Below are 26,361 nucleotides of genomic sequence, written 5' to 3' on the forward strand. Positions count from 1 at the left end.
TTCACTGGGGACACAAGATACCTGCTCCTCTGGCAAACTCTTTTTCCATGTTTATAAGGACTACAATTAAGTATCGGGGTATCATGTGAGGGGTCTAGGAGGGATTTTCATGAGTGTAATTTAGCAGCACAGGATTTCTTAGAGAAACTTCTGAAAATATTTCATTTCAAAAGTATGCTATCATCCTTACAATAGCACAAACACTGGGTAAAACAACAAAGAAAACTCCCTGAAACTTTCCCATTTTACACACACATTGATTTAAGGTCATCATGGCCTCCTCTTGGCACTGAGAAGCTATTAGAAATGCACGTGACTGTAAGGCTATGGTAAAAAGAAACTCCAAATAAAATTTTTACCTGTTTTACCTGTAGAATTACACATTTCTCTCTATTTTTTTCTCTAAAAGAGGTCTCTTATTCATACACAAATATTCTATTGACATGGAAATAACTTTTAAGAAAATAAATAACAGAATGATTCAATATACTGTCATATACTCATTAGGCAATGGAATAAATCGGTATTATTGTTCTCTCATTTTAAAATGTCATGTTGCATCACTTCTGCATACTCTTCTGCAGATCCCATCATCACGTCTCTAAAGTTAGTAAAGCTGCCTCCAGGCTATATTTTAAATGCAACCCACCCAAGACATCAAGGCCAGCTGCACGTTATAGCCTCACTTGTCTTCAGCAAAGATATTAATTGATGGCTGAGCTCTCACCAGCACCACTGCCGTCTGCCGTCCTTTTTCAGCTGTGATACGGGCCCAGTTAATCCACATGATGAATATACTCAACTCCCACGGATATCAAAAAGAAATAAGGACTCCCCACCTTGTGGAGGCTTATCTAGGATCACATAATATCAGGGTGAAGTCTGAGGAAAAATTTTAGAACCTAACACTTTCCTTTAGCAAAGAAAGACACTGCCTACGTTAAACACCGGGTCAGTGAGCAGGCGTAGGAAGGGAGGGGACGCAAACGATATGGACTTCATTTCTGGAAAGCTGTTCAGTACAATAGCCAAAATATAGTTAAAATACACCTTAGTGCTGGGCAGCGAGCTGAGCTCTGCCCTCTCCAAGCATTCCTCGGAATACCTCACCATACCAAACACAGAGACAAGTGCTTTAGAAGCTTTCCCAAGGACCACTACACTTTTTTTTCTGTTTGTTAGCAAGCAAAATCCCCGGGAATACTTTTGAGTGTGTGTCCATGCCTGAGATTTTTGCCTACATTTTGGGAGAGGGAATTCTGCTCTGTTCTTCAAGTGACAGCGTTTTAGTGACCAGGCCATAAAATTATACTAAGGGTACTTTTAAATTGATCTAAAGTCTGTTCATTTGTGTAGTGCACATTTAAAGCCACATTATTGTAAGATGCTCCAGCAATGAAATTTAGCATTAGCAATTCAGTTCATTAAAAGGGATATTTAGTAGGTTCTTACTTTTATAGCTATTGCCCTGACTAAAGTGAGAAAAACCTCAGTCAATAAAACTAACAACTCGTCACACACATGCTGCCTTTCTGTGAAGTCTCCTCTGCTCTCACCAGCAGCCAAGGAAAGACGTACATGAGCCAAATTCCCCCTTGCATAACCACACAAAACCTACATGGGAATGTGCTTGGCCCATTCAGTACTAATGGTTTCCATGGTTTCATTTACTGAAAATTATCCTTAAACTGTGAAGTTTTAGTCAACTGTCAAGTCACCCGCCAGAAGAGAGAAGAGCTACATGATAAAGTTCACTTCCAGGTGTGGCAGGTGTGCTCAAAGCTCAGCAGGGCTCTGCTTTGGGAGGGCAGGTCACTCTGTGCTCTGTTACAAACACCTCATCAACACAATTGTCTTGCTTTGGTAGAGAACTTTCATGTATAACCCTGCTTACTCCCAAAGATTCACACCCAGTTCTCTTCTCTGAAATCTAAATGTCTTTTCACACCCCCTTTTGAAGCCTCATTTCCCTGACACACAGCACTAATGACAAGCAATAAGTAAGGTTTTATTTAACAAGGCTCGCCGACAGCTTCCCATATTGGTCTTCAGCATGAATTCAGTGTTGGGTTCAGAGAGGCAGTAGACTTATTTTCCAGAGATACCCAGCATATACAATTGCCTAATAATTTGATTACAAGCAACACAGAATTTCCATACTGCTTGTATACAGCTCACCAGGGGCTGGAGAGCAGGTAAATACGAGGCGATATGCCCAGATAGCCATTAGGTCTTAAACCCGTCCTCTCACCTCCCGTTTGTCAGCTATGTGCCTTAAAGCAATGTATACGTACAAATACATCAAAATTATATTATACAATCGTTCGCTATTAATTATATCACATACAGAATTTTCAATGTGTCATCTATCTAGATTAGGAAAGACCCCTTTCTGTATGTCTTTTATTCCCAGCTAAGCACTCGAGGACCAGAGCAATACCAGCATGTCTGTTGACCACTGCAGCTGACCGCATCAATCCCAGCAGCCCCAGTCTGGATCCACATAGTCACTTTCTTAAAGTGATGTAGAGAGAAGGTCTGTGTACATGGAAAGACTACATCAAGAGAACGAGAAAGACTACAAAATGGTGTTGCTACCTCAGGCCAATTTAGAAGAGAAACTCGTAGCATGCAGCAGCCTCATCAGCTACTGTTCTAGGTACAGATGGGAAGCACAGTTTTAACAAATCATCCGAATTTTAGATGAATATTCACTCTAGCATGTCATTCATTATGAGCCTACCTCTTAAACCAAAGCAGCCAAACATGGCAAGAACTGGGGGCTTTAACAGAGAAGACAATTGTGGTAATATTGTAATAACTACATAGTTATGCAGACTTATTCTGATAACATTTTACACTTCTTAAAAGTCTTTATTAGACATCTGGAAGGCTGTTACACTATATAGCCCCATTATTTTCTGATCACATCTCTGTCCTCTGGTACTCACCTATGTGGTAGATCAAAATACCATCCCTGTCTAGAATTAAGGAGGAGTATGTTCAGATCACTGACCTGTGTATTGTGCTCTGCTCTGCGGGAGACCTGGCGTGAGGCTTGAGCCTCTCTTTCTTCATGCTCGTGAAGCTGACAGTGGTTTGAGTTCATTGAAAACAGTACCTGCCGTTGCCCAGCCTGGATGATACTCATTAACTTGGTCCCTCATCTACCTGATTTTCCCCCCTCATCTCTTAAGTTCCCGTTCAGAAAACGACTTTTTATCTAACTTAAATAACATAGGTTGACCAGCTGATTTAAGGAAGGAAGTCCTTTCCCACGCTCTGACAGGGAAGATGAAGGTGAAGGTGAAAAGTACAAGGACACAGGGTGCTGAATTTGTATTTTTCACTTACTTTAGTACAAGACCTAGGACAACTGGCAGCTGACCTATTCATCATCAATGAATCACATAGAAGAAGTATAGAAAGCAAGTTCTTCCCGAATAAATCTTGGATCTCCTTTTCCTTTTCCAGAATCACCTACTGCCCTTTGCAAAGCCCTGGTTACTGTGGGAAAAGCCAAGGCTAATATGACTCTCATACCCTTCTATAAGCTTGCAACACCTCCGAAACAGTTAACTCACAAAAGCTTGGCGGATACTATGATATCTCTAACAGAGTGAGGAGAAACTGCCACAAACAATTGAGTAGATATTGACAGCTTCAGCAAGAGACAAAATATTCCCACCAAATGAAAAATGATGGATTAGCCCAGTTTAATGCAGCCAAATTAGCTGTGTAAAAATATATACAGGACATGCTGCTGTGCTACTAACTGCACAGAACAGCAGCTTGTGTTTACATTTTTATTCCCTGGTTACAGGCTGTCCTGCGTAGGCTGGGCCCATGAAGATATGCTGCTACAGAGACTGCTTAACACATGCAACCTGGGTACATGAGCCCAAGTGCGTGGGCCCAACATCCAGCAGAGGCAAAAATTAAACACAAGCTGTTTACCTGATTACACTGCTCCAGCAGTGGCTGATAGGAGTTGGATATTTTTTAAGTTTAAGGAAGAGCAAATTGTTAGAACTGAAAGAGACAGAGATCAATTCCACTCTGTAATTCCTGCCAAAAGATCCCTGTATGAGCCTTTGGAGCTTGTTTTATACCTTTGCATCTCTTTGCATGATGTAGTTTTCACTGAGCCTGCAAATCACATCAAAATTAAGCTGTAATTTGATCTTGGCTTAAATGAGAAGTGTATTAAAACTTTAAGGTCCACATGCTATGGATATGAAATTCTTTTTCAGATAAAGTATTAATTAAGCCTGGATCCAAAATGAAGTTTCACAACTTTAAACAAATCTTTAGAAACTGCCTCTGAACTAAAAAATTGGAAAGAGAAATGAAATACATGGGCATTGGTGGAAACAGAAACATTGTACCCGGTTCTGTCACCTCATCTGGCACTTCAGTGCAACAGTCACTGTGATACAAACCCATGGCATAGACAAATTCCTGTACAAGAAAAATGGACAGATGTCCTTCGGGGACAGGCCCTGAATCTAAATAGTGGCCCCCTAATAGTTTGGAACAGCTGAGGGCTTGCACCTTTGCACCTCTTTGGTGGACCTTGGTGGTTTCACAGTCAACCGTATCCTAAAAATCTGAGGACAAAAAAACTAACCAATGATTCCAGCAGATCAGTCCCTGACATCAGGCTGAATTTTAGTTGAGCCTGTATTCACAAACCAGGAATCCTTCCTTTGAACATTGTTTCCTCTTCAGAAATAGTTCAAAGCATTTTGAGAACACAGAAGCCAAAATCAAGCCTGAAAACCACCACAGACTCTCTTTAAAATACTCTATTTTTCTCCTGAGATTTCTACTGTTCCTTTCCATAAATTGTCAAGCAACCCCCCTTCAGATTTAGCAAAGTGTCTGCAGTTCTCATTCATCACAAGTCTCAGAACTGAAGCACTCCAGCTGCTCTAGGGCTATACCCTTAAATGTGATCTTGCTGTGATGTTCTACTCGCCTGTTCTTACGACCTTGGCTATTTTTGACAAAGAGATAAAGACGAAATAGGTTCTTGCTCTTAATGACAGTCTATACAAAACATTCTTTAAAAGAAAACTATGCTATCCATATGTGCATGTTACTGATCAGCCTAGGCCAGAGAGCAATATTATAACCTCTCTCTCCCAGGTGGCACAGCATGAAGAAAGATGGTTTGGCATTCTTACGCCATCATCTCTTTAATTACACTTTAGGCAAGTAATATATCTTTTCCTGAAACTAACAGCAAAGCAAACATTTTGAAAACTACTTTATTTTTTCATTACAACCTCTGTGTTTCTTTACTTTGAAATTTCTCAAACTGACACACACAATTTTGGAAGGTTCTTGCTTTTAATTTGGGGCTTTTGCTCCAAATTTTCTTTTTCCTACCTGTTGTCCACTGTTTTGTGAATCCCCTTCTAACCAGAAAGATTTCTGTGATCTTCCCCGCAATGAAAAATGCTCATGCCAGTAAAAATGGTCTGGGGTAATATTGCCTGATGAGTTCTAGAATTTTGAAAGAAAGACCACCTTCTTCCTTCTAGACCTGATGAATTCAATAAGATGCTTCTTTCGATTTCACTGAGATTTTTTTAGCTGTTTCTTCAAAACTGACTCAGCAACATCCTTAAACACCTGCTTACCTCACAGCAGATGAAAAGTCCTACTCATGTGTCAAGTTAAGGATATACTTAAGTGCTTTGCTGGATTGGGGCCTAACAGCTCGCAAATACAGATGGCTATTATCAAGAGCCAGAATAGGCCAGGTAACCCCCAGCAGTCAATTATATTCCTACCAGAACTTCAAGCCAGTATATCATACTGTTTGAAGTTAATTGCTTTGAAATAATTGGACAGGTGAGCAGCTAAGTTCACACAGAGCATTTGCAATTTTCCTTTGTATTTAAAAAAACAACAGTGCAGATTGCATGGACAAAATGGGTATGATTTTAATAAAACAAGTTGAAAGGGAAGGGAAAAGGTATGGGGCTTTTTTAAAAACTTTTCCTTTTAATTTTTAACATCATTAAAACCTTGAAAACATTTTATTCAAGAGCTTCTTTAGTTGATACCTCATTACTTCTCTTTTTATTGTTATGGTAATCAAGCCTTAATATATTGCAGCTTTATAGCACGAAATCAAGGCTAGGCCTGAAGGCATCAACAGATGTACAACAGCATGTAGTAAAACACAGGTATAGAGGCATGCAGAGCTGAATATGGCACAGGGTTTTTTTTATAATTGTTTAGCAAGTCATCTGAAGTTATTTTAACCTTGACAACGGATGAACTCTAACACGTACCGTGAACTGGGAAGCTGCACTGAACAGCAAGTTTTGTGATCGCTATCTTACAGACTGAGTTTTAGGCAAGCATGAAACAATGCCTGAGAAAGATGATTAAATTGCTTGGATGACTACAGGCTGCAGCTGTAACTATTCAAAACATTTAACTGAGCATATTCTAGCCAGTGGAGAATGGTAACACTGGGAAACTGCGTTTAACACCAAAACCTTGCCTCATCATAGGAGATCGGTGCTCAGTGTCAGAAGCCATACCATCTCCTGGCACAGGCAGTCTTTGTGGTGCACCAAACAAGAAAAACATTTGGATCTGACTTCTGAAGTGACACTTGGACCTTGTGCTGGAGCTCTGCTTACAGTTGAATTGCACCCATCACATCAAATGAAAGTTCTATATAACTTTCTGAAAGTTAGAATAGTCTAGTCTGCAGGGTGTTGACATTCCATCTCAAAGAGAGCGAGTGTCCCTAGATCTTTACCAAGCAAATGACAGCAGATGACTCCCAGTGTCAGGTAGGCTCCACTTCTCAAGACTGTTTTCAGGAGAAATTATTCAGGAAACAATTACAGGTCCTGGGAAATTTTCCAAATTTAAAGCAAGTGTTTTGGCTAGCAATCCCTTTCCCAGTACAATAGTTTCAAGTAGCCAACATTAAAAGCAATATGCCTGTGACTTGACAAAAACACTGATATGGAGGACAGCATGGGAAAGTTCCATGGCCCCACGGGGAGTGGGGTGGCATACATACAGCTAACAGCTTCAGCTTATCCAGAGCACAGCCCTACAGGGCCAGGCATTTGGAAACATCCAACAAACCATATATGTCATTGCAAACATGTAACCTTCAGAGTAGCTACCCAATATCAATGAAGTAATAGGAAGAAAGCAGGCACAGGTTATATACGTTGTTCCCGTAGAAGTAAAAAATGTTTTCCACGTGATTACTGGATAAGAGTAAGACATGACTCCATACACGGATCAACATTGTATCTGAAAACCCCGGTTAACCTTAGTTAGGCAAAGGCTCCCAGCTTCTCTCTTCTGGCTTGGAAATACTCGGAGTAACAATTGTACTGTATTCAGCTGATAGCTGTTCTACACCTTTTAATTTAAAGTAGCCTAACAATAAAGAGGCCAGTCATCCAAATTTCTAGTGTCGAGCATAAAGGTGAGCTACTCTCTCACTGCAGTAAAAGCTAACTTCTACGAGGCCATTCACACTTACAAGCATTACATTGGACAGTGCTTGTCAGATCAGACCTTCGGACAAGAATACATGTTGCCCAGCGCGTAACAAATGGAATGGAAGACAATGGGCACTAGAGTCCAGCGAACACACTAATTATATTAATAAAATGAAAGCTAAAATTTTGAAGCTAATCCTGGGCTATCATTTATAAAAGTTAACAGGGCATATTTAATTTAGGAATTGGCTAACGCTTCTCTTTCCACTGCTGAAACCTCATAAATGAAATATACTGGATTGCTGCCCAGTGCGGAAATAAAAGTTATGAATAATGTTTCTATCTCAATCATTGTCAGTGTTTTAATATTCCTAATTACGTTAAAAAGCTAAATATTCAATATAGGAGAAACCTTCTTTTTCTTTTTATCTTCACTTGCAAGATTAGTGCAATTTAATAAGAGTCACTGGGCAGTTTCAGTCTACGAGACCATTCTGTACTTTGATATCTTATCCTTTCCTCTTCGTTTTTACAAAGAATGGAGTGCTTGTTGCCCTGTGTATGCATGTGTGTATAAATGTATACATCTATATATGTATGTCCACGTTGTCACAATATTTTTTTTATTATTATTTTTAACTTCTCTAAGTGCACATGCACTGTATAAATAGTCACTGGCTGTTAGGTTAAACGTATCTATTACTAAAAATAACCAAAGGATAAAATGAGTTCCTGAGATTCTACACAGCATTTTACTATATATATTTACTATATTTACTAATATTTATTAAGATATTATTTCTCTTTTTTAAAATATTGGTTTAGATAGATATTCAGTATGTTATGCTGCCCAATTTTCCCCTTGTCTACATGTCAGATAACCCAGAAAGGTTGCTTCAAACCCCAAAGCATGACTTTCCTTTCTGTCCTTCCTCCCTGCTCTCTCCCTATTGCCTTTTCTGCTGTAACTGAGGAGACATCAGCAAAGTTGCAGACAAAATAACAGTAACTTGACCAGAGAAGAGTCTGCCCCATTGACTTCAGCCTCTGGAGGTGTTCGTCCCCAGTCACATTTAACTTCTATTCTCTTTTAATGCCTCCCTTTATAGATCCCTTTTCTGTTATCTTTTTGCCTGGTAATGATGCCTCTTTTTAAAGAACCAAATCAATTTGGAAGAAATGGAGGAAGTAAAAGTAAAATGAAACATTCATTCAGTAAATGACTCACAGCATCTTTCCAGATGCAGCCTTATTTACTTGCCTGATGCACAAATAGACTTCATTTAACAAGCTTATTTCCGTTATGTCAATAACATATTTGGCCTGTGTTACATAATATCTCTGATGCTTGTACAGGTAAGGACGCTAGCTGTTTCATTCCAGCATGAACTAATCACATAGTCTTAAACTTACCATTACCAATTAAGAGAGTCTGACATACACAGCTTCCCCAGCTGGAAGAATTGAAAGCCTCAAGTGTCAATTAATTTCCTCGCACAAGGTGCAGAACTCCCACCCCTACCATTTCCCCAACTTCGGCAGCATGGATAATTTAAGGTGTGGATTTCAAGTCAGAAGGTAGAACCTGGGCTGCATGAAGAGTCAGTGGCAAAACTCCCACCGGCTTCAATAAGGCAAGGATTCTGGCTAGAGAAAGTGCTTTCCAAACAACTCCAAGTACTCCACAATATTTAATATTTAATGAAGAATGTGTTATATTAAAGATTTAAGAGAGAAAAATTTCATAATAGAGCTATAGTATCTGTATTAGTATCCTAATAACAGGACCGAAAACATGAAGAGCGTCCTCCACTGTTTTTAACGTTACTTTGTAAAAACAAGCAAAAAAGGTGAAAGTCTTTACCACAGGAAAGAGTATTATCGCATGGTAATTGTCACAAAATAACCAACAGACAACCTTCATTTTTCCACTTAAGCATCCAAGTTCTAAGGCCACTGCTTTATTTAAGGCTTTTTTTTTTAATAGCAGCATATATCTTTCTCACATTTTTGTAATCTTTACTCACCACTAGAGCAATCGGTACCTCCCCATCCTGGTTCACAATGACAAGTGTCAGGAGAGACACACCTTCCATGCACACACTCCTCTGTGCAGAGCGCTGTTAAGGAGAAACAATACACAGCATTGTAAACATATTAAGTGGTTGGTAAACATACACTAAACTATGCCTTGGAGAGCAATATTTTGTTTAAAAATATTAAACAAAGCAAACACACAAAAAAGAATTCCTTGCAAGATTTAATTAATACTAAGTGACCAAAATAAAATATAGGTCTCCTGACAGCGATAAACTCATTTGCCATTTCAGCTCTTTGTAATGAAAATCTCTAACACCAGAAATTACTTTGGTTAGCAGTTTTGCTTCATAACAAAATTTTTACCAAACTGACACTTATTATTATTATATTACAGAATATCAGCTTCATATATTGCACTCAGGTTGCTGCTGTTCGTAAGATAAAATGGAGCTCAGTTTTGAAAGTATATTAAGATCCAAAATCAATTTGTAAAAAAGAGCTCAAGGAAAAGAAACATTTTTACTACATGTTGCAGTAGCTATAAGTGCAGCCCTGTCTTTTCAAGGTCATCAAGTTTTCCATAACTACAGTGTTCTATATGCTACTCGCCCATTGTTGGATTATGGAAAGTTCAATATCTTCAAGATTCAAACTATGAAAAACTGCTTGGTTTTACTGTCTCGCTGGTCAGTTGACTAGCGATACACATACAGTCCTTTTCGTCTCCCTGAGTACGCACAGCTCCTGGGTTTAAGACTTTTCTTCTCCTGTGCTGCTTTGGTGTCTGACTTGCTTTCCAGTGTATCCTGACATGCCCATCACGTACAAACAAACCTGGACAACACTGAACAACTACATTAAAGGCTGAACCTTACTGCTTACCACCTTATTTCCATTTCACCACTCAGGACGTTACGTGTCAGTGATTCAAACTGGATAGTTAAATTGGAACCTATAATTTCCATCTAGACTAACGAGTTATTAACAAATATGATGGAGTGGCAATGAGATCACTATATTAATATATGTATTATATATATATCGTATATATGATTTATGTCATATATAACTTATGTTTGTATATCCTGTGTTTTTATATCAGATAGGAAATGTGGGTATTGTGCTTACTTAACCAAGAACTGGCTGAAGCTGGACTACAAAAGATTTATTCCAAGACAAAGATTAATTCATTCCTGTCTACAATAAGGCCAGCAAAGCTGATTTGGGAAGCAGCTTTGTGTTGCTATACTGAAAACCAGGCTGAACTAGCGAAATAGTTTAATATCAGCCAGCGAACCTTCTTGAAGTTGCACTGGGCCTGCATAGGAAACACCCTTTCTGTTCCCAGCTAACCTCACAGGCCAAACATTTTCCACCAACATCCAGCTATATTTGACATTCGGTTTCGACTGCCAGAGTGGATCACATCTTGAATCTGCTCTCAGGCTGGCATCAAAGCTGATTTGCTGTCTATTCTGTACCTGGGTCACTGCAGACCAAACCCACTAAGCTATTCACAATAAATTTAAATCCAACTTCAAATCACAAGTGAACTCTGAATAATCCTATGGGACAAATCTTCCTGCTCTTTCTCCATGCAAACACATGTGCCCAGTGATTACAAGGTTGCCTCACTTTAACGACTTCAAGATCCTTCTACATTAGCCATTTCCTTTCTAGGTTTGCTGCATGTCAAAAGTGCAATTTATTCTTATTTCATATCTTATGTTTAGACAGTATTGCAGGAGGCATGAAATATTGATAGCTAATTCTCTAGTCACTAATTGTCCTAATCTTTTGTGCATTTATTTTACTTGACTTAGGGCTTCTGAAGACAGCAAGGCGTCCTAGTCCAGAGCTGTAAGATGAATTTCAAGACAGGGTATTAGAAAAACAGGATTTTCCACTAAAGAAATACACGCCTTCATGCAGTCATTTAAAAATGCCTGATTATCCATGACAATAAGTCCACAGACAGAAGAGCCACAAATGATAATTTGTTATTAAAAGTACAGTGTACTGAAAGATAAACAGTATGGTGGAATAGAGATACTTTGAAAATTCTGCTCCGTATAGCTTTATCTAAGAATACGATGCTCATTGACATAACTCCTACACAGTAGTTCCATACGAGGTATGGAAATTGAAACTGAGATTTTTCTGTTCCCTGCATGGACATTTACAATAATAAATCAATCTTACATGTAAAACATGTAACTTTTTTATCCTTTTAAGTAGGCCAGATTCTCAACTTATGGCATAATTTGTGAGCAAGAAGATTGATGGTGGACTATTTCTTTGCTCTTCCAAACAACAAAACTCCTGCTCATTAGTGGTCTAAATTTAGTTGATTTAGCCACCCAAACACATCACACCTTAACTAGGTTAACATAAATATGAAATAACAGTGACTAATTAAGATAATAAAGTTCACTTAATCACTTTTCTATGGACAGAAGTGCTGAGTTCTGTATTGGTGCTCCAGACCCTTGGGAAGTGGGCTGTGCAAGTACTCCTCATTCTAAAGCAATCAAATACAAAAAAAGCACTGTAGAGAACTCCATCTTTGTTTTAGGCATACTGAAGTCCCGCATAGCTGAAGATGACGATGTTCAACGAGCAACTGAAGAGTCAAATAAGGTACAGACACGCCTTGGAACTGTGGGTTCTCTCGTCCCTGGCTGGTGAACTTGTAAACAAGCAGCTATGAGCTGACTAGCACATAGTCATTTAAAGTTGTGAAATTACACAGGAGTAATCCCGTATGTGGGGGTCATAGAAATCCCCCTTTTTTAGAAGGGGAAGCTTTGTTATAAGCCTTTTTATTCAAGGAGGCAAATAATCAGACTCCTGCACTGTCTAATTTGAATCAGGCCTATAAAATTCATATTAGGGTACAACTCTAAAGTTTTACCATAGCAAATAAAATTTTGAATTTCCCCTATAAAAGGGAAGTCTTGCCTTGCTCTAATCTTTAGAGTTTAAATTAATTTTTCATTCTATTAACATTCAACATAATAGGATACAATGGTCCCCAAGGCATTCTTCATAATATACTTTGTACAGTGGTTTGCAAATGATCTTACTAGTTAATGGAACTATAAAAATTACTTCCACATAAAGGTCAAGGAAAATAAAGATAAGTATATACTTTCCGACACTGTCCTGTTCAATACTCAGCTAAAGGTCCCTGGAGTAAAGAAAACTTGTACTAATGCAAGGAATATAATTCCTCCCAGTATAATAGCCCAAGCAGTTCAACCTTTGGAATTCCAGAGTTTTTATGTCTGCATTTTCCTTTGACCAATTCTCTTGAACAATCCAGCACCTCATTGATCAGTTTATTATTAGCATTCTTGGCATGAGTTTATTGTAGTTTGATTCAGCCTGGTAATAAAATGACCTACATCAAAGCCCTGCCAAAATGCCATCTTTGTAGCAATGCCTTTAGCATGAGTTATTTGGCGATACTCAAGGTCACACAACAACTGCTCCTTATCATGGAATAAAGTCAACAAAAGGGTTCTGTAACAATTCATTTGATGCTTATCACTTACTTTGTAATTACAAACAGTGCTTTTTTTCACATGTAAGGTCAATCCTCAGGGAAATAGACCTAAAGATTAAACTTTTTTTCACATCTGAAATGACTGCATAGATTTCCCTAACACCAGCACTTATTTTTCAGTTGTTGTCCTGAATGTGAATTTAGATATACTAACCAGGTTGTCTATGTCTCCTGTCTATAGAGGTATGAAGCAGCCAGGACATTGTTACTGAGGAGCACACTGCTAAGTGGAGCAGCCTCTTCTGCCCGGAGAACACTTTCACTGCAGAGTTACTTCAAGGGAGTGGCACCACAGATAGTTTATCCCAGACAAAAGCAGCCACAGCCCAGGGATCCAGAGCTGCTCTGTCTTCCTTAGTGCTGCATTCCCCTCGATGGACCCAAACTATGACACTGCAGGGTTTAAGCCTGCCGTACCACACTGTTTTATACACACTGTTATATCCTACTCATCTCTATCAACTCAGTGACCACTTGTACTCCATGAAGCAACATAACTAACGCCTGCCACAATGACCTCCTTAGCCTCTTTCCTAGAGGTGAAAGAATATCTAGAGGGGAGTTTCATTCTAGGGGAAGAATTATGGAGTGATTTAGCTTGGGAAAGCTTTGTTAGCTTGTCCAAACATGTAAGTTGTGTATTTATTTCATAAAAGGCCAAGCAGAAAAACATGTGTCTTGTGCATGCAATGGAATGTGGTAACGTTTGCAGTGGTCCTTTGAACCTGGAGGAGTTCACAGCCACTGACCCAGCAAGTTCCGTCTCCCACTCACTCAGCTGGTGGAACTTTATCGTGCCAGACAAGTCAAATACCTTCAAAACAAAGACCAATATAATTACGAAGTTTAAAGGAACCCAGCGTAGAAAGCAGAAAATAGGCTTCACGGACTGCACTCATTCATAGCAGCGTGTGCTGCTGAAGAGACGTGCTGGAGTGCTCTGTACGAGCTAGAGTTTCCCAGGCTCTGCAGGCTTTCTGCTCAGCGGTTGTAGTGCAGCCAGGAGGTGACAGAAAGCATAAATAACTGTAGATACATTACAATAAGGGAAAACATTTCTAAATAAAGATACAGATGGTTCTACATAAGAGCACAGACACAACAAGAAATTCAGGCACTCTCCTAGACCTGCACAGAATGAACTGGTCTATTCTGATTGCACACGTGGCAAAATGGCACTGCCCTCCGGCTGCAAGTTCTTCAAAATATTTTTCTTTTCTCTGCCCTACCTTGGGCAGTCTCTGCCAGTCTTGCTTCACTATACACTGATCTCACCCATACTATGACGAGTTTCATTTATTTGCTGTGAACCAAAGGTAGACCTGCATTTTTTCTATATGTTGCTGGTATTTTAACTTCAGGTCATCTGACCAGTTTGCCCTTGTCTTGATAGTTGCTGGACTACACAAAGAACAAATTTAACGAAAAAGTGGTGTTTTCCTCCACTATTTAAGATGTATCCCTGGAACAGTTTGGGCCTTTGAACCACATTCCTCCAGTCCCTTGTGCCACTGTTGGGTGAAAGAATAATTCTGTCAGGTGAAATAGCAGTTATCTCATGGCCAGTGGTTTCAGATAATGCAGAGGTCAAAGAAGATGAAAAAAGATGAAAAATATTCTTGCCCCTTATCCATTAGAAATCTATTCACTCAGGGCCACTCGGTGTTTCCATCTTAATGTACTGGCCTGAATCCAGATTGTGCTGAGTCTACGATATTAGCTTCATTAGAGAAGTCTGTAGTCAGCTTTTGGCTAGATTCTCTTAGAATGTGCTCAAAAAAGGGAGGTTTGATAGTAGAAGAAAGATGACCATGGTTAATGCATCTAGGTAGGTTTTCCTCATTCTTAGGTTATTGCTTATTTGTGGAACGGAAAATTCCCTCTCTAAATCACGGACTTTCCATCAGGAATCATGCCTACTAGATGGTTTCCTGCATAATTGTTTCAATGAAATAGGATAATAGTTCTTTGCATTGCTTAATGTCTATTTCTGTGGTCATCACTCAGGATACATCCATTAATTTATCACCTTGGATAGCACTTTAATGCAGGGTTTAGCAGCTTTAATAGATGAAGATATGAAGAGATCTCAAAGCCCACTCAGGCTTTGAGGAATTTATTGTTTCAGTTTATGGCAATCTCTATTTTCCATCTCCTTCTTGGTATCCGATGAAAGTAATAACAAAAAAATACAAAAACAAGGACATCAATGTGAGCGGAGGAAAGATGAGGCTGATGCAGATCATATTACAGCAATGGGTCCCAAGATCAACTCCTTTTCTTGTAGGTGCAATTCCATTACATTTTTTGGCAGAGGAAGTAGAGGCTATGCATCTACGCAATCAGAACAGAATCAATGGCCTTTCTTGTCGTCTGGGACATGGGGAGTCTCTGACCACTGCCTTAGTGAGATATTGATCTGCTCAAGGTAGCAGCTAGGTTGTGTTATCCTCAGTCATGACACCTTGCCAAAGCTTAGGGAGTAGGCTATGCCAGAGATGACTTGTGAATGTCTAAAGTAAACGAAGAAAAAGAATTGAGGAGATGATGTATTTTGAGGATTTAGTCTTCTCCCAGAAGCATAATCTGACAAACGTCAGTGTGGTCATTGACAAAGCATCGGTAAATCCCTGTACGAATCTGGCAGGAGGTGAAGATTTGTTAATTAGCATAAAACCTACAATAGTACTAGCTCAGGTTTCTGTTATCAGATAAATGGCAATCTGGGGCTCTGATGACCAATGAGAAGGTGAACACAGGGACTCCCACCTTCTTATCATGGCTGGGTGTCCCAGACAGATGACATGGGCTAGTGTACAGGTTCTGGAATAATTCCAGCCAGACCTCACTGTTTCAGGATCTCAGGTCCCTCACAGGAAGAATGCTCGCAGTTCACTGATTACTGGAGGATCTGGCACTGATGAGAATCTGGTTTAGTTCATGTTGCAATCTACTGTCTGCTGTAGGTCTTACTCTAGGGAGTGGTTAGGAGAGTAAACTGTGCTGGGGGAAGGCCAAGGCAGAGAAGAGGCTGCCACTTTTTCTGCGTGCCCGGAGAAAGGCAAGACTGGTGGAACACTTTTCAGAATTGCAGTTTAGTTGGTTCTGAGGATCAGCTGAGCTGGAGCAGCACATCCCTGAGAGAGGAATGACATCGCATCAGTGACCACAAAACAGTGCCAGTGGCAGTAATTGAGAAGAAGGCTAGAGCCCACAGAAGGAGAGGTCAACGGGAGTGACACATTTAACAGACTCTGTGTCATTTTGATGCCCCATTGGCTTCATCTGCTTTGGTCAAGAGAGGGAATGGGAGATAGTACTTACCATTTAATAACGTCTGAATGAGAGCTGAAAAGCAGCCTCCTAGTAGCAGCAAATGTCAGAAGAGCAGAACTGGGGTCAGTAAGCTTTGTATCCTTCGCTGTGCGAATAACAGAAGAGCTTTGCAGTACTTCAAAGCACAAAAAGGGAGTTGTGGGAAGGCACTGCAGGACCCTGAGCACTGAAGTGCATCTGCCTTGCGGACAGGTTACCAGGTTGGGTAAAAGCAACACTAATCCACTAGTCTGTAGATAAAGTCACAATCCAGCTCTGGCAAGAGGAATGTGTGCAAAGGAGTTCAGTTTAAGAACCTAGGCAAATTCTGCAATGAAGACAAAGCATCTGTCTAATGCCTGATTTCAACAGATTCATGATTAACATCACACGTAAAGGGAAGACCTCAGACCAAGGTCGGAGATGACCGTCCACACAGGGATGTCTTGCTCACCCCCAGTGCTCCGTAGGGATCAGGAGATAAAAGCACCTGAGCTTGCTCTGTGGAGTGAAGACAGAAATTCCACCTTCAGGTGAAATTCTGACTGCTATAAGGTAAGTCACACTCCCAAATCACTTACCATTTCTCAGGCTCAGTCTTTCTCACTGCCATCACAGAAAGTGAATCTGAGCCCATTGAGAACTCTCTGGAGATCAGCTATGTATTGATAATTGTTGATGGTTTAAGGTCTGTAACTGATTTTGTGCATTTTCTGCCATTGCTTCAACTAGAAATATTCATTGTATTCATTCTACCATGCTGAGAGGAAAGACTTACGCTGAGATCAATTCTGCTGATCGATGTTCTAATACAATATTATTCTGTGGGATAATTTTCAGCATTTAACTTTTTCTGGTAAACGATTTCCCATTGCCTCACTGCAGGGTTCAAAACAATCATTATCACTAGTTCAAACTGTTAATGAGGTTAAGAGAGATCCTGAATCAGCAGAGCAGAATCTACGACCCAGGAAAGCTTTTCCCCTCCTGTGCCCTCTGTCTTCTCCTTCCACTCTGGTAAATTGACCAACTCTTTCCAGCAATTTGTAGAAAATACATTTTCACTAGTTCGTTTTCTAGTAGAACTTGATTCATCCAACCAGCAAACTTAATGACAATTTGTCTGCAAATTGTGCTTTCTATTGCACCTTTAGAAAGAGAGCTACTATCTTTTTCTAAGTAACGTAGTAATATTAACATAGAATCACAGTATCACAGAACGGTCGGGGTTGGCAGGGACCTCTGTGGGTCACCCAGCCCAACCCCCTGCCCAAGCAGGGTCACCTACAGCAAGCTGCACAGGGCCTTGTCCAGGCGGGTCTTGAATATCTCCAGAGAAGGAGACTCCACAACCTCCCTGGGCAGCCTGGGCCAGGGCTCTGTCACCCTCAGAGGGAAGAAGTTTTTCCTCATGTTCAGACGGAACTTCCTGTGCCTCAGTTTGTGCCCATTGCCCCTTGTCCTGTCACTGGGCACCACTGAAAAGAGCTTGGCCCCATCCTCCTGACACCCACCCTGCAGATATTTGTAGGCATTTATTAGGTCCCCTCGCAGCCTTCTCTTCCTCAGGCTGAACAAGCCCAGCTCCCTCAGCCTCTCCTCGTAGGGGAGATGCTCCAGTCCCCTCACCATCCTTGTAGCCCTCCACTGGACTCTCTCCAGTAGCTCTTCATCTTTCTTGAACTGGGGAGCCCAGAACTGGACACAGTACTCCAGATGAGGCCTCACCAGGGCAGTGTAGAGGGGAAGGAGAACCTCCCTCGTCCTGCTGGCCACACTCTTCTTGATGCACCCCAGGATCCCATTTGCTTTCTTGGCAGCCAGGGCACACTGCTGGCTCATGGTTAACCTGTCGTCCACCAGGATACCCAGGTCCCTCTTCACAGAGCTGCTCTCCAGCAGGTCCACCCCAAGCCTGTACTGATGCATGGGGTTGTTCCTCCCCAGGTGCAGGACCCTGCATTTGCCTTTGTTGAACCTCATCAGGTTCCTCTCTGCCCAACTTTCCAGCCTATCCAGGTCACGCTGAATGGCAGCACAGCCTTCCGGTGTGTCTACCACACCTCCCAGTTTGGTGTCATCAGCAAACTTGCTGAGGGTACATTCTAACTCTTCATCCAGGTCGTTGATGAAGAAGTTAAACAAGGCTGGGCCCAGTACTGACCCCTGGGGGACACCACTAGTTACCAGCCTCCAACTAGACTCAGCGCCGCTGATGACAACCCTCTGAGTTCTGCCATTCAGCCAGTTCTCAATCCACTTCACCGACCACTCATCCAGCCCATACTTCCTGAGCTTCCCTAGGAGGATATTATGGGAGACTGTGTCGAAAGCCTTGCTGAAGTCTAGGTAACATCTACTCTTACGCATTGTCTTTAGACATCTTTAGACTGGAGGAGCATACAGTGCCCTACAGAGGAAGAAGATGATAACTAAATTACAGATGAACAGGTGAGTACTTGCATCACACATGGCAGCACTGTATGAAACTCTTCAGTTGTGGGATGGCATTTCTAGCTGAGTGAAACTCACTATAGAAATTTCACTAGTATATTACTACTGCCTTGCTTCACTACCTCTGCTTTCTTACTACGACTGTGTCACTCAAATAAACCAAGAATTTATGGGTTCCAACACTGGCTGAGTACCTGTGTGATTTAAGTAGTGATAAAGGAAGCATATAGGATAATGTCAAAGAAAATGAGCTATTATCAAAAATAGCGTTTATAACAAGGGCAAGGTTCTCAGAGGTGCTACAGCAGACAGTGAGAGACACATGAGCAGGACTTTGGCCTGAACAGTCTAGTACCATAACCAAGCCATCTTGCCTTGTTCTCTGAAAATCACCTCAAAATTACAGCACTTGCATATTTTGCTACACGTTACCGACTCAGGACATGAAGTGAATTCCTTTGTGTACAAATTCCATCATATTACAGTTCCCATGAAATATTTATTTTTGGATCTGGTAGCACTGGCACATGTCCATAGTTCTCTGATTACTGACTTGCCCTGAATTTTGGGTCTCATGCCAAGAAAATTGCATTTTCTGTCAGTAAATGACACAGCTCCACTGCTGATTGATTTTCATAGGCAGAGAGTATGTGCTGTGTGTAAGAGTGAAGATGGGTGCATCAAAAATATTGTTCCTAAAAGATCAAAAGTAGATAGATCAAGAAATCTGGACTGCATGATACTTCTGGCTAACTTTGCTGAGCAATGCAACACCTAACAAAACTAAATTACCCTGATTCCCCTAGATAAATTTTAGTCCTATAGCACATTGAATAAACTATTGATTTTTCAAAGAAAATCCTTCTTCTTTCTCATTCCAAATTTCATCAAGTCAATCTAACAAAAATCCTTTTCTTTGTTTCTCACCACAATAGGATGAATATGGACAAATGTCTGAAAGCTAACCTGTCACTGAGGCCAGGCTATTAGACGGCATAGGCCCTAGCAAGCCAATGCGTTTCAGATTTCATTTCAGATCAAGCCACACACTGCAAGTGAAGGTCACCCTGCCGACATCAAGGATAGAAATATAGTCTGTTTGAAGACCATGTTAATGTAGAAGCTGCACTAACGTTACTGGGGATGGAATATTTAAACGCAGACACTGTTCACTTTTCTCACATTTGAAAAGGAACAATAGCAATGTGTTTCAGAGCAACTTACTGAAAAGAACTGGAAAAGCAGTTCCCAGGAGACAAATTATTGTATAATTATGGGGGCTGATTTTCATGTCAAGCCACTGGTTTAAACTTTCTGTAACTAACTCTAGATTGCAGGAGGTCAGCTGGTTTAGGATCAAGTCCAATTTCTTAGTAATGTCTAAGCGTCTAGAGAAACTTTCTACTAATGAGACATCCAAACTGTTCTATGACTCTATGATTCCATTCCAGTTCCTGTGATTCACACCGTTGGCTGAAAATAGAAGATGGGAGCTGGAAGTAAAAATTCTTACCTACATTATCAGAAGCTACTGAAGATGTCTGCCCTTTACTATGAGGTAAATGTTACACAGCATTTGTATAAACAAAACTATTACACCGTATTTGGTGAAAAAAAGATCATTTTGGAGGCTTTTAATAATGTTTTTAAAAGGAATTCTATCTGAACTGTAGATTTTCCTAAAACATAAGACCTGTGAATGCAGACGTAATGATATCAGGTCCTAAGATATGTACCAGTGACTTGCTTCAGCAGAGCTCATATATGCACTACACTACCGTAACCGAAAGCCTCTTTTTCTTGCTTGCTATACTGAATACCAGCTCTAACTTCTTTACAAGTATACTTATAATGTGTTTCATACACAATTTCTTATTTTCAGTCAGAAAAAAATCTCTATATTTGACCCAATTTACATACTTAAGCTGTAAGCTTTTTCAAGTAAGGCTATCTTTTAGTGGGTTTGCACATGGATTTCTGGGCATTCCAGTAATAAAAGTAAATCATAGTATTCAGAAAGGAAAAATCTTGATAAAAAGAAAGCAAGCTTTGGGATTAAATAGATTGAAAATGTCTCTTGACTTACTGCATCACAGTAAGTGAGGTTTGCCAAAGTGAATACCTATGTTAGAAATACTGAGCTTAAGATAAAATATTAAAAAATGTTTTGTGATCAAATCTGCAATGGACTGAAGTTTCACGAAAAATTTAACTGGGGACCCTTAAAAATTCTTTATTGAAGTGAAAAGCATGTACAACAATACCCAACTACAAAGTGGAGTACTATAATCCTGTAACAGAAAGAAAAAGAGAATGTGTGTGTAAACAGTCACAGAATATCTGGTTCTGGAGGAAGTCTCCATGGCTGGTTAGAAGAGCTCTGTCTCTGATTAGTCTATTTGATACCTGATTAATACCCTTACACTGTACTAGAGTGTGAAGTGTTAACAGATGCTTTTCAAGCTATCAGCCAATATCATCATCATCTTTCACCGAGAACAATTAGGGAACCGAAAATGAACTCCAATTTGCCAACCGGCTCTATCATAAACCTAAAATTGTCACCTATGTGCACTTTGAGCACCTTTAGTTCACTCCTACTATCCAATTTGCCCTATCACACTTTTTTTTTTTTGCTTCACGGAGATTTCATGCAGTTTTGCTTCACTTTCACCCACCACTAAAGTAACTCATGCACATGTCTCAGGAAGGTGCTTTGCTATATAAAGCTGCAGAAAGAATTAGTACATCCACATGAAAGCACAATCAGTCTGCAGATCAGTTATTACTTCAACAGCAACAGCTGACGTTTATTATTGTTGAGGTGTCAACACTGCTTCGAAAAGGTTTTCGTCCGCAGTTCTCAGCCAAGTTGAAGGAAACTGTAGCATTCAACACCTTTGAAAGTCAGGCTCCTGATGCAAAAGTATGTTTTCAATGGGAAGAAGTTACTTCTTTTCTAAAGTCCCATAGTGATCTTCTGCACAATTTGGCATCTTAATATTTTTACACTTTGGTCTGATTTATTTATATTTCACAGTTGCAAATACTTTTTATTTTAACATATGTGATTGCTTTCTACAAATTTTGAAGACTTGTTTCATAACAGAGTCCTATCTGTTTGCATTAAGCTACAGAGTAGCTGGCCTATTTCTACAGGCTATCATCACATATTCATCAGAAATGGATGCACTTGCAAAAGCAATTGGAAATCCATGGAAGAACATATCTTTATCCTACCATCCAACATGGTATACATGCCACGGAAGGCAAAGGTAATTGGGAACAAAGGGAACTACAACCTCTTTAAATTCCCACCCATTAATCCCACTCCCAGGCATTACCCAGCATTTGAGAAACCAACACCAATAAACACAACGTGTCTGGTATGGTATTTCATACAGCAGGCTCACAGGATACTCCCAGTGTCAATGTCATCGGTATTTTTAAGAGGGACTGCTAAAAGGACGTAATAATTACAGACACACATTCCAAAAGTTCACATAAAAGAAAGGTAAATTACACCCACAAAGATGCTGAAAGCAGTATTCTTAAGCCTAACATGCAGCTTTTGGGCCAAATTCAATCTGCTCAGTGCTTCTAGCCAGTCTCATTCCCGTGATAGAGGAGATGGGGAATAGCTGAACTGTAAGTAAATGCACCCAGGTAGCCAAACGCCTCCTCCTGCCTGCACAGGCTGTCGTATTTAGGGCATCCATAGCTGTTGCTATAAATAGCGAAGAGACCAGAGGGTGGCAGGAGCAAGGCCCACAAACCCTCAGCCAGCCCAGACAACTGCCAACACTGGCTCTTCCTTTCCAAGGTTCTGAAGCGAGTGAAAAATACTTGAGTACTACACACCGGCTTTCAAAGTTGTCCCCTGTCACTACTGAAACTAAGAGGTGAAAAGACCATGAAACAATGGAGATTTCACAAGGATCATTTTGATGAGTACGCTTTATTAGCTACAGTATGGCTGCATGTACTGGGTCTGGCTGGGATGGAGTTAATTTTCTTCATAGCAGCTTGGATGGTACTATGTTTTAGATTTACAACCAAAACAACGCTGCTAATGCTAACATTTTAGCTATTGCTGAACAGTGTCTGCACAGCATCCAAACTTTCTCTGTTTCTCACGCTGCTGCCCCTCCCCATCCCCGCTGAACAGATTGGGGGTGCGCAAGAAGTTGGGAGGGGACCCAGCCGGGCAGATGACCCAAACTAACCAAAGAGATGTTCCATGCATTACAACTCCTGCTCAGCAATAAAAAGGGAGAGGGTGGACTTTGGGGAGATTAGCCATCTTCTGCTGAGTAACCGGCTGGTATCAATCTACCCATGGGGGGTTGTGAATGACTACCCTTACATCACTTGTTTTGTTTCTCCTCCCACTTCTCTTTTACTTATTAAACATTTATTTAGCTCAATCCACAAGTTTCCCTTTTTTAATCTTCCTTTCCTCTTGCCCTGCCCCATTGGTGAAAGCGAGTGAGAGCAGCTGTGTGGGTCAGCGAGCAAGCAGGTACTGGGTTTAACCCACAACACTGTGCTTTGCCGTTATTCTATTGTATGCTCTTCAGACCTTCTTGTAGAGATATTGATTAATTTTTATTTACTGTTTCATCTTGTAATAAGATGCCTAGAAATGAGGAAGAGGTGTGTCTGGCACTTACACCTGGCATAGGTCGCAGTAGTTCTTTTTTTCAGTCAACAAGGAATCTGCCTTAGAATGGTCCCCCACATCTGACTGGTGGTTTCCCAGACACCTAGAGCTACTGTGTGACAAAGACTCTGAAACTGCTGTGGGGAAGGTCACAGCCAGAGGAAACCACAGTAGAAAAGAAGTGGAAAAAGATGCTATCCAGATTTTGTATGTACATGAGAAGCTCTTTTTAAAGGCCACCTAGATTTAGGTAACTTCTTTTCCTCTCTCTCTGTCTCCTTCTTTTTCTACTGGGCTTTAAAACTTCTTCAGAGCATAAGGAAAATAAATCTTTTAAATGGGAGAAGGATGTAAAGGAGTGGTCAACCAACGACTTCAATTTTAAACATGTTTCATTTCACACATCCATCTTCTTTCTGACCCTATTGATTTCAGTAAGTTAACCCAGCTCACCACATGTCTGGACTATTAATGAACTTCAAACTCTTTTGGAGGGAAAATGCCTTCTGGAGTTCTGTGCCTTTGTAATTCAATAAAGGGCAAATGTCCTGTACGTACACACTGTGAAAAACTGTTCATTCATATATTGGATGGACAGGATCTTGTTTTCATAAATCTATGCAAGCAAATGGACACCAGCAACACAGGAAGGACTGAATCATAAAGCTATTGTGGATTAGCATTGGTGTCCATCACACCGTTCTAGATCAGTGCAAACTACCAAAAACAGCAAAGTATGTTAAAGCAGGAGAAGGAGGAGGGGGATTTTGAAAGGGAGGTGAGACATTAAAGAAGATGTGGAAGTGAGGATGAAGTAACCGAAGATGCCCATTCAACCACAGTGGATCTGTGCTGATTTACAGCAGCTGGGGACCAGTCTGTCTCTGCTAAAAGTGGGCAAATTAATGGACTAAACTTCGCATGGCTCTTTCTTTGAATTCAACAATGAACTCACATCTATGATTCTTGTGCCTTTTTTTCCGATCCTGCTGAAGCTTCCAGGCATCCGGGCCATTAGCATGAATACTATGAGTAGCTCTGGATTCAGTGCCTCCTTCTGTGTTTACATTCCCAGTGTTATTTTATACTGATCCAACAGAGATGGCCTAATGCAGTCAGAACAGCATTTTTACTGCTACACTAGCAACAGTCTAAATCTTTTTCTAACTATAATGCCTGCATAATTTTTCCTCTGATATTTATTAAGCCCCTTGAGACATCATATAGGTTCAGCATACTCTCCTTTTGGACGTCAATGCTATTCTCATTCCTTTGTACGAACATTTTCTTTCTCCTCCTTCTACTGCATTTCTTCCAGAAGTCCTCCCTTTATTTCATTACTACTCCCCACCAGCATCTTTGCAAATCCATCAGCATCCAGAAGTTGACTGCAAATATAAAATGATGGATGGGAGATGAGAATTGATTTTTTCACCTTCCCATCAAAGAGGTCTTTCCATTATCTTTAGGCTAAATAGTAACCCAGTGTCTACCTATGCCACAAAACGAACTGACCTACTTCTAAGGCTGGTCTCCCTCTTGCTATGCACATACACCTGCCTCCCAAGGTGCTCAGAATGAATAAGCAAAAGCCTGTACTGTGGCCTGCTCCACTGTGTTCTGTGAAATGGGATATTGGACGTCGGCATATGGCTCCTAGGATACACTCTGCAGTATGGTAGCAGAAGTTGAATGCAGACAACCCGTTCTGTTGCTTTCCTATCAACCCACCTGCTCATTCAACAGAAAACAGGCGTTCCTCCCAGTTATCACACAGTGGTACGAATGTTGCTGCTGCTATTACAACTGCGACTGCTACTACTAGAATCAGAATTTCTTAATTCCTGTGCAAGCTTCCCCTCAGATGGGAGCACAGGATCCAAATTAATTTCCTCATATTTTTCATTGGAAAAAGACATATGGAGTCATCTCAAATACATATAGAAGGAGAAATTTCAAAGAGTCTCCCACTATCATTTCAACTCTATAATTAATAACGCTATACGCAGAATGGCCTTCCACACCTTTTTCTTGCACTCCTACATCCCAAATCAGAAAAAGAAAAAGAATATCCCCTGATAGAAAGTATCTGGATGTATTGCTATATCATCTCTCTTAATTTATATTACATTACTTATGTACAGAATGCCATACTTGAATAATGTAGCAGTAAGGCTCTCACAGAAAGCACTTGCACCAGCTTTAATGTGTGTCTATAAAGATAAGAATAATACATTTCCTAAGTCCAGCAGTTTTCAAACAATACATTTTCAAGTTACAGGAATGCTGGCCAACGGGAATTTAAAATTGAGGTGGAGTGGGACGACAACATTTCTTCTAAAATACTCATAAGCTACTGCCTTTTAAAGTGAAAACAATCAACCAATCTGACATATGAACAGACATTATGAATATTCAGGAAATTTAAGACGCTGATTCAACATTTTCTAAGAGTGTACAACTTTTGCACTGATCACATAAGCCATTATTTTTCTTTTTCTTCATAAGTACACTCTACTGTGGCGTTGGTGTGTTGCTGTAACATATGCATTGAATTGCAAGTATTGTAATTCATCCAGATGGCAGGAAGCTTTGGAATTGTTACTCCTATGGTACAGATGTTTAACAATCTCGCCATATGGCTCCAATAAGGCAGCCTTTTCAAAGATTACAAAAACTACGCTAGACATGCAGCCTTGTAAATCTGAGTGCAATCCTGAGGTATGAATGTTCATATTGCTACATTATAAAAGCATACCTCATTCTACGAAGCTGGCATGTCTACTGGAGTTACAGAATTTATGGAAAATTATTAAATATCCTGAAAA

The 26,361-nt window shown here is 40.3% G+C and overlaps 1 protein-coding gene across 12 annotated transcripts in view; it reads right to left on the reverse strand.

Annotated features, from left to right (window-relative positions):
• MEGF11 (multiple EGF like domains 11) overlaps window positions 1–26,361 on the reverse strand; it is a 283,040-nt gene that overhangs the window by 175,340 nt on the left and 81,339 nt on the right. For all 12 annotated transcript variants that reach the window (XM_075431918.1, XM_075431915.1, XM_075431925.1 and 9 more), the window contains exon 6: window positions 9,521–9,613. In XM_075431918.1, coding sequence (XP_075288033.1) covers window positions 9,521–9,613 — 93 coding nt within the window. The remainder of the gene's footprint in view (window positions 1–9,520; window positions 9,614–26,361) is intronic.

The sequence above is a fragment of the Opisthocomus hoazin genome, chromosome 10 (assembly GCF_030867145.1).
Source record: "Opisthocomus hoazin isolate bOpiHoa1 chromosome 10, bOpiHoa1.hap1, whole genome shotgun sequence".
In the NCBI taxonomy this organism is placed as follows: Eukaryota; Metazoa; Chordata; class Aves; order Opisthocomiformes; family Opisthocomidae; genus Opisthocomus; species Opisthocomus hoazin.